This window comes from Watersipora subatra, chromosome 2 (assembly GCF_963576615.1).
Source record: "Watersipora subatra chromosome 2, tzWatSuba1.1, whole genome shotgun sequence".
Classification (NCBI taxonomy): Eukaryota; Metazoa; Bryozoa; class Gymnolaemata; order Cheilostomatida; family Watersiporidae; genus Watersipora; species Watersipora subatra.
This window is the reverse complement of record NC_088709.1, coordinates 57,840,782-57,850,507: the sequence shown is the minus strand read 5'-3', so window position 1 is coordinate 57,850,507 and position 9,726 is coordinate 57,840,782. Positions and strand designations below refer to the sequence as shown.

The window sequence follows — 9,726 nt, the reverse complement described above, 5'->3', positions numbered from 1 at the left end:
GAATTGGGCAATATACTCAAAAAGCTGAGAAAGATCATTATGAAGGGAAACTGGTGAAAGCAAAGATGAAAAAGAAAATAGTACTATATTTCTGAATCCGAAAAGAGCTTTTGCTCATTGATGGGTTGAACTTTCAACAATGCTGCTTTGTGATTTTTGAACCACTGCATGAATACATAGTCAAAGAACTCTAGAGACAGAATCAAATAGACTAAGCTAATTTTGAAAGAGCAATATTGGTTTTTAGTTTTGCACATAATGGTAGAAAAACACATTCCATCTTGCTACCCTTGCTAACTGACTTTCAAACCGTGGTTGCAAAAAACCGGTTGAACAATCAATGATACCAACTAACCTATGGAACACAATATCAGTAGATTTTAAAGTGCCATACTCTGATGGACAATACAACATGTTTATAAATGACTAGAGAAGAACATATTCAGTTGTAATGCAAACAGCCTGCACTGACTCCTAATAGACAAAAACAAAACTTCCGCCAGTTTTTGCTACACTTGGCATACCACACAGGATTAAAAGCAGCAATAGATCTTTGTTTCAGTCACATTACTTTACCAACGATTAGCAGAGGAGACAGGATATACTCACCACTGGCGTACGCTACTACAGCCTCAAAATAAGGACAAAACAGAGTCCAAAGTGCTTGTATTAAACAATACTGAAAATATAGGGTGTATTGAGGGAACTAAGACAAGGAATGCTCAATGCTTTAATGAACAATACAGGAGTCGCTTCGGGTTTGTGATGCCACCCTGCATGCCGCCCTGAGAACATGACTCAGAAAGATCCACAGTGTGACTGTGTTAGCCTAGCAAAAATTGAAGAAGATGCTGCATCATCCAAACAAAAGATGGCGGAGATATGAAACTTAGAGAAAAATGTCAAATAACAATCATTCGACTTCAAAAATCTCCAACTAAGAAAACAAACCTCTAAAGGACTTTGGACTACTTCTTTGGAGTTTATGGGCTATGCTAAAAAAATTCCTAGTACCATGGCCATTGACTAGCAGACAAAAAACTGTTTTGTGATGCAAACTGGTGTAAACCGGCTTCCGAGATTCATTAAAACAATCCAGCATAAAAAAGGACCTCTTGCAACCATGATTGATGAACTAAGTAGAAAGTCACAGCGGATAATGTCACCTTACTACATGTACTTACACATAGTATAGGAGAGAATGGCAACAAAACACCCAGCATCAGCTTGAGTGTTGAGGAACCAAGGCGGATTAACCTTGATACTTCTCAATAACTGACCCCTACACAGATGGACTGTCCTGATTAACCAAGGAGAATGAGACAAGTATTGATGCAATTTAGAACCAACTAGATTATGCAGTGACTCTTGACAAAACCTGTGTTAGCATATTTTTCGGATTAGGAAAAATTGTTATGTTAACAACGGTTATTGTGTGTAACAACTACTACAATTATCATATGCGCACTTTGCTTATCACAAACATATTATAGTCATTTCTCCTTTTTTTGTATTTGTTCTGTTGCCATATGGATTAAAAGAGAATACAGGTTGTTACAACAAAACTATACAATAAATGTTGTACTTGCTGCTAAATTTAATACAGAAAAACAAACAAGAAAACAGACCTCTAAAGGACTTTCGACTACTTCTTTGGAGTATATGGTCTATGGTATAACTACGCTAAAAAAGTCCAAGTACCATGGACATTGACTAGCGGAGAAGAATGTGTTTTGTGATGCGAACTGGTGTAACCGGCTTCCGAGATTTATTAAAGCAATCTAGCATAAGGAAAAAATTACCCGTTGCAACCATGCTCGATGAACTAAGTAAAAAGTCACAGCGGATAATGCCACCTTACTACATGTACTTGCACATAGTATTCCAGAGAATGGCAACAGAACACCCAACATCAGCCTGAGTGCTGAGGAACCAAGACAGATTAAGCTTGATACACCTCAATAACTGCCTCCTACACAGTTGACTGTCCTGATTTACCACGGAGAACGCGACAGGCATTGATGCAATTTAAAACCAACTAGATTACGCAGTGACTCTTGACGATAACCTGTTTTAGCATATTTTAGGGTTAGGAAAAAGTGTTATGCTAACAACTGTTACTGTGTGTAACCACCACTACAATTATCATATGTGCACTTCGCTTACCACACACATATTATGGTCATTTCTCCAGTTTTTTGTATTTGTTCTGTTGCCATATGGAATAAAAGAGAATACATCTTGTTACAACTAAACTATACAATACATGTTGTATTTGCTACTAAATTAAATACAGAAAAAACAAGCTTGAAAAAAAAAGAATCTTTTACACGTTGTAAATTTGTTTTGACAAATCAAAAATCACAAATATTAGACAATTTTATTTCTATTTTGATGTAGAAACCAGATAGTGATATATATTTGGCTATCAGGAGTTTTAGACCAAAACTTGGCGCAATCAACAAAAGTTTATGTTAACCTTGCTAAGCTTTTTTATTTATTATTTTACCTTTTTGTTATTTAACTGTAGTTTTTATTTGACTGTTCAGGTTTACGCAAAAAACCATAAACTTTGACAGGTTTTTAAACACCATTTGATGAAAACCATTTTTGGCTATTGAGTAAAATGTTTCATTACAGTTTACTTGTAAGTCTACAAACTGTTCAGTCAAGGCAATTTAGACTTGCATTTTAATGATAAGATTTAAATAATATGCAAGAACGCATCAAGGCTGCTCGAGCAGAACTAACTATTAGCAGTCCTAGACTGAACTTTTGGAGAACAAATTTTAATAAAAATTTTAAATTTGAAGAACTGGTTTAAGGTATTGAGATGCTTGACTTTATCACAAAAGTAGCTATGCATTGCAATAAAAATATTAGTTGTCCTCATTTGGTTTTTCGACAATAATATGTTTGTTTGATAGGCTCATTACTTTGTATTGAAAGTTTGAAATTACTTAAAAACTCAATAAGGCTGGGATTTAAAATGCCTAATTGTTTCCTCACAACCTGAAGTTGCCAAATAATTAGCACCCGACAGTTTATGCAGTTCAGCCATGCAATATGATTTTATTTGCAATTGATTGGAAGGAGGTTGATGCAAAGATTTATGGTTTGATGCTATAAATCTATGGCTTGAAAATCACAAGATTTGCAAAGCACAATAGCAAATTTTTTGAATATATCCATTGATTAAAGTTATATTTGAAAAAATCTGTTGAATAAATCAAGGACTTAAGTTGAAACAAGGTAGCCTGTATTTAAGTAGCTCACATGCTTTTGATTGACTGCAGATACTAAACTGTTCATGTATATAATAACCTAAATTAAAACACAGAAACATTGGAAATGATTTTTTTCAACGTCAAGGGGTGTTCAGAACTTGCCATTTAAATAGAAATTACCAGACTTTTTAAGTTAACTACAATCTAAATCCTACATTAAAATTATATATCAATAGTCACAATATGCAAACCAGGATTTAAAAGTTTATTTATTGTTCAAGCAGCATATTTATTGTTGCAAATTGACAGATTATAAGAAGCACAAAATTTATCCAAAATAAATGTATATTTAACTTAAAACCGACCAGCTGACAGCTAAAAAGAACCAATACCCACCAAGTATAGTGATGATGGCATAACTAAAATTATTCCAACTGATCCTGTAACTTTAATGCATAAGTTACTCATCAAGTAACAAAAATTTCTAAAGGTAAATGTGAAAGTTGAAAACTGATTAAATATTTTTCAAAATACATAACAAAAACTTTGTTTAGGGAAAGTAACTAAAATAGGAAAATTATGTGTTTTGTGTTTCTTGCATAGATGAGATTTCGGCTTAGTAGATTCAATTATTGAAAATTCTTAAAAACCACTTGTTTTTTAAAAATAGCTAATACTGCTCTGCAAAAACTTAAACTTTTTAAAAAAGTTTGAAGAAAAACACATACCCTGCTAAAAAGTTAAGAATTTAATCCTTCTCTATTTTATCTATAATTGCTTTGGCTGTTGCCAAAATAGAAATCATAGTTAGTTATGATATTTACTTCTACTGATAAAATAACTTTCCTTTAGTATTTGTTTGTAATAATGCCTATTATATGCCCATTAAAAATCAGGGTTAGAAACGGACATGCACACCACATTAACTGGGACATCACAACTTGCCAAAATTTGATTTATTTTATCTCTGAACTTTAAATGTCAAACTTTGAAAGATCCTTCATGCGAGTGAAAATAAATTGTACGCTAAAATTTATGTTTAACCATGCAAGATGCTCTACTAATAATTATAAATTTACAGGCAACAGAGTTCTGCACAAAAGATGGAAATGGAACAACTCACAACCTTCTGGCCACAAACCTGCAAAACCAAAAATGTGACCAAATGAGTGCATGGGAGGTGATGCAGGGCTTAAGCGACTTTGGTAATTGTTATAAACTTTAGTAGTAATTCTTCAAACAATCATTTACCACTATCTTTCTTGTTGGGTGTTAATTTATCTCAGTGCTTGCAAGTTCATTAGCATTGTTATTACAGGTGAAGGTGTTGGAAGTGATCGTAATCCAGAAAGTGTATTAAAGCCACAATTTACTGTGGTGCGTAAACAAGCAATTAATGTTTCTACCTCAACCACCGATGTTCATACCTCAACTACTGCTCCTACCTTCACATCTGAATTTCCAGAGAGCACATTATTTACTATATCGTCAACTAATACATTGTCTACAACTGCTATGGAAAGTGTTGGTACACCTTCGAATTCTTCACCAACCACAATGTTTGGGTCAACTCAGGTTATACCATCTTCACATTTTCTTACATCAACATCTCAAACAAATGAAACAACTTTCATCACCAGTTACAACACTAGCAGTAGCACAACGAGGACAATTGCAGATATAACATTTTCTAGCTCAACTATTTATGTTGATACAACGACAGATATGAGCAATACTACTACTACTGGCTCTTTGGCTACAGCAACAGTTTCAGTTTCAACCTTCTCTAATCAATCATCTAGTAGTAATATTCAAACTACTTCTAATGCAGGCACTACTTTGACCTCAACCTCTTTTGATCAAGACGACTCGTCATCAACACCCCTTCCAACATTTACTACCACCGGCTATGACGGACCTAAAGGAAGCGAAAATTCTTGCTTTCAAGATGTTGTATGCCTCTGTTTAGATGTTTCAGATAGTATGGATGTAAGTATCTATTTTCTTTTGAAAGATACTACGTAGATTTTAATAGCTAATAAATTCTTTTAAGTAAGAAAAAAATACGTGCCGGAAAATGGAATAAAATCTTTAGCAAAGAGAACTACAAATCGTATTTTTTTGTGCAGCAGCATTTTAAGGTTGATAAGTGAAAGCGCAGATCTGTAGTATCTTTTGAATAAGCAGATTTTCTTCTTACCCATGCTAAAACAAAATAATATTATACAACACTAACACAAATTTGTTGACGCATACATGCATAATCGCGCACGCACACCCACACATGCACACATGTACGCACACGCGTACTGCGTGAGTGTGTGTCTAGTAGTCTTTAAATACTAAATCTAACACCAGCTTCACTTTGGCATTAAAAATATTTTACAACAGCTGTCTTACAGAAAGGTTTCAGGTTACTGCAAACCCCATACAAAACAGCCCTCTTCACCACTTGTTCAAAAGACTTAAACTGTAGACACCACCTAAATGTAGAAGAACTTAAAAAGGTTAAATGGTGAACTAAAAGCAGAGGTTTCAGTTGAGAATGCTGACACATTTTTCAGTTATTAAAACAAAGAAAAATATAATTAGCTCTACACAAATGTTGATCAACGCCTTCTGCTGACACTACTTTGTTGCTAGGACTTGCATCAGCTATTTTAGATTTTGCTTGAAAACTTATCATATCGAGCTGTATTAAAAACATAGAGTCACAAAAAAACACAAAGAAAAAGAAAAGTTTAATAGAGAAGATTAAATATTTTGATTTATTTAAGCTTGTTGCTAAACCTTCACAAAAACAGCAAACTTATCTAAACAGCAATAAATAAAAAAGAAGAAACAGTTTAAAAACATATTTCCGTAATAGTTGCTTGAAATAATTTATTTCAAGTTTGAGAATTTTTAAGATTAAATGACTAGCATGCCAATAATGGTTCTCATTAGCTATTTGACCTAACAACATATAAATTCATAATGCAAATCTTTTTTGGAGGCTGCTTTTTAATAAATGTAAGAAGCGACTGATGTCAAACCCATAAACTAGCAACAGCATGAAGGGCATTGGAGTCATTGTGGCTCTGTGTACAATAGATCTAACAAATTGATGTAGCACAAACTTTTATAGTTATGTTATTTTGAATCTAGTAACTGCTCATTTTTGTAAAAACACTGTAATGGTTAGGTGAATGATATCACAGTCGCAAGTTTTCAACGTCTCACTAGTCTTTGACAGCTACAAAGGCGAAATAATTTAATTAAATATCAGGAAAAACACATGCAAGTTGCCGTTGACATACATTCTTTATGGGAAGGTTCAAATATAAAAGCACCTTATTTGCTAAACATTATTGTTTATACAGATTATTTAAAGAGAACATATATGTTCAACTGTAAAGCTGCCAAAATATTATGTTGAGCAAATTGACTTTATAACACAAGTACCAACATTTACAATCATCATCAGGCTGTTTCAGCAATTTATCTTTGTACTTGCTGAAAAAGATAAATTTACAGCGTGGATAGAAACAAAAAGAGTGACAACATGAATGTACAATAAATGATGTGCCAAAGAGATTTTTGTGTGTTTCAGGTCAAGGACAGAATAACTATTATGTCTAAAGGTGTTCAGACATACATTCTCAGCTACTTAAGAAATGGAACGGCCATTGGAATCGTTACTTTTAGTAGCAGTGCCACTGTTCACTCAAACATGACTGAAATTACTAGTGATTTTGTAAGAGAAAGACTTGCAGCGGTCGTGCCAACAGTAGCAAACGGTGTAACTAATATTGAGGCTGGCATTGGTCAATGCCTAGCGGTAAGTGTATCTAAACTGCTTCGTAGTTCTTTGATATATTAAAAATGCATAACAAAGTTCAGCAATCGTTAAGAAGCATTTTTCCATGCTATCGTGTAACTTACCATATTTTACCCAACATAGAGAAGTGCACTCTCATTTAGCTTCTTTAAAAATTGTCTAAAAGTGGTGAAAGCAGCAATCTTTCGGAAGCCTAACAAACAACACTAAGAATGAAAGATGTCTTTTTAAAATGCTTGTACCAAGCTTTGCAGCAAACAACTATGTATGAAAAGGTGGTTAGTGACTTGGAGTTGTCTGATGAAGATAGAAAAGTACACTTAAAGTTAAAATGTTAAAGTACACTTTGTTGCTACTTGAATGATGCTGTGAAGATGAGTGTTGTGTAGATTAAACCATTGATGCAATAAATTTCACTAGCTTATAATTGGAAGAAATCTTGTATTAATTGAAGCCTAGTACATTCTTAAACTGTTTACAAAAATCCAAATGCATGGGTATCAAATTAAAATTATTGACAAAATGTTAGGAATTAACCTGAGCCAACAGCTGATCATTCTAGGCATTGTTCTGACTTAAAATAGGTATTAGATTCAATAACTTGCAAGCAGAGACAGAGTGATTTCCATGCAAATCATATATCATTTCAATGGTCAATAATTATCACAAAAACTTTGTCACAATTTTATTGATAGAATTAATTAAAATATGTCAAAACATCAAGTTATTCATTAGTCACGGCAAAGTAACTTTTTTCTGCCCATCATCCAGTTTGTGTTTCGATCTTTATCCACAGTTTATCATGTCATACGCTTAATTTGTATAATATGACATACCCAAACTTCTAGTATGCAGTCAATTTTCAAATTTGTTCATTTCCCTTAACACAATGCTATCAATATCTGCAAATAAAAATAAAGACTGCGCCGTTTAACTTTTAGATAATGTCACTTTTTATTTTTTACATGCATAAGTTTAGTGTAAAAGAAATCACACATACTTTTAGGTTAAGCATGTCATAAAACTAAGAAATTTAGCAATCACTGGTTGACATCAGTCATCAGGTCATCTTTGGCATTCATTAGGTCAATTATCAACTACGCTTAAAAATTGAATATTGAATTGAAATTAATTCCAGCAATATTCATGTTTCAGTTTGGTAGTAGGTTACTAAACTTATTTTATATACGCTGTGAGATCTACGAGTTAAAACTAGCAATAGTGACTGTCTATAAAATGGTATCACTGCAATCATACACATTGAAATGATTGATTATTCAACTACGTGTTGTTGAATATATGTTAAAGGATTTAAATCGTTTATGTCTCTTAATTCACTTTTGTGATAGTTTATAAAAAAAAACATTCAAAGACAATCTTTTAATATTGCAATTAATAGATTTGAGCTAATATATGCAAATGAAGTTTTTGTCACCAATTTGAACATATTAAGTCAAGAGCCTTTAAACCTGCCTATAATTAGTTATACTGTAACAAAAAAAGGTCCGTAGACCATATACTGAAACTGTAGCAGTCATGAGTTGAGGCTATTTTTGGCACTTGAGGTTAATGAAACAAAGCCGGTTTGCATAATTCTTATAGTTTTTTCGTCTGATTTTAGATACTCAAGGAATACACAGGAGGAGACATTAGCAACACAAGAATACTACTTCATACTGATGGGGAAGAAAACAGGGGTAATGTTAATAATTCGATAGAACAAGTAGTTGCACAAGGAGTAACCCTCGATACAGTGTTGTTTGAGTAAGTATAAAATTACCCTGAATCTAGGCAGTGTTTTGAAAAATCTGAATACCTACAGGTTGTGTCATTGTGTGGTAAGTTCTATAAATCCTAATACTTTGTAAGATATACAGCATATACAGCTTGCTCAAATTAGCCATTGGCAATGTGCCAGGTTACTGGCAAGTGGCAGGCAACTAACATAGCTTTTGCTGTTTCATTTGCTGTTTATTAATACTTGTGCAACACAGGGTATTTGGCTAGCATGTATATATATGTATATATACATGTATGTATATACATAATATTATTAATTTACAGTTAGAAACAATATAATTTTATTAACATAGTATTGATTACTCGCTGATCTTTCATGATATTACCCTTTGAAATTAAAATGCCTAGACTCGAATAATAAGAGTGAAACAATGAGTTGATTTCCTTATGTCAGTCCTCAAACAAGTCTCCTTTAGTAATAAATCATGAGAAACTTTGCTAAATACAGCAATGGTCTTTATGTGTCTCAAATCTACTGATAAGCCAGTGCTGCAACCAATGAGCAACCAGTGTGGTTCACTTTGTTTCAATTTTAAATATAATACTAAATGCCAATTGTTTGGTTGCAGTCAAGGAGGTTTTCTAGCGAATCAAGCCAATCTAACCGGAGGTGAAGAGTTGCTAGCCAGTGATAAGCAAGGAAATGTTCTTTTGCTGTCATTTTATCTCAAGACGGCGGATCGATATTGTGATGCACAGAGTCTTGATGCTCTAGTATGTTCACTATTTATATAATTTAATAATTTTCATTTACAGCTTTTAAACAGAGTGTAAAACTTTGGTGAAGTTTTCAAATATTCTTTATAAAAAATTAAACTTTCAAATAATTTTGAAGTAGACTCAGCAAGCTAGACTCAGCAATTGCTAAAAACCTTGCTA

At 33.2% G+C, this 9,726-nt stretch overlaps 1 protein-coding gene across 1 annotated transcript in view; it reads left to right on the top strand.

Moving 5' to 3' along the window:
• The first annotated feature begins 4,272 nt into the window (after positions 1 to 4,272).
• Positions 4,273 to 9,726, top strand: part of LOC137388368 (calcium-activated chloride channel regulator 4A-like) — a 73,822-nt gene continuing 68,368 nt past the window's right edge. Inside the window, exons 1-5 of the mRNA XM_068074854.1 lie at positions 4,273 to 4,432; positions 4,546 to 5,216; positions 6,820 to 7,047; positions 8,669 to 8,811; positions 9,417 to 9,561. Of these exons, the coding sequence (XP_067930955.1) occupies positions 4,273 to 4,432; positions 4,546 to 5,216; positions 6,820 to 7,047; positions 8,669 to 8,811; positions 9,417 to 9,561 (1,347 nt within the window). The remainder of the gene's footprint in view (positions 4,433 to 4,545; positions 5,217 to 6,819; positions 7,048 to 8,668; positions 8,812 to 9,416; positions 9,562 to 9,726) is intronic.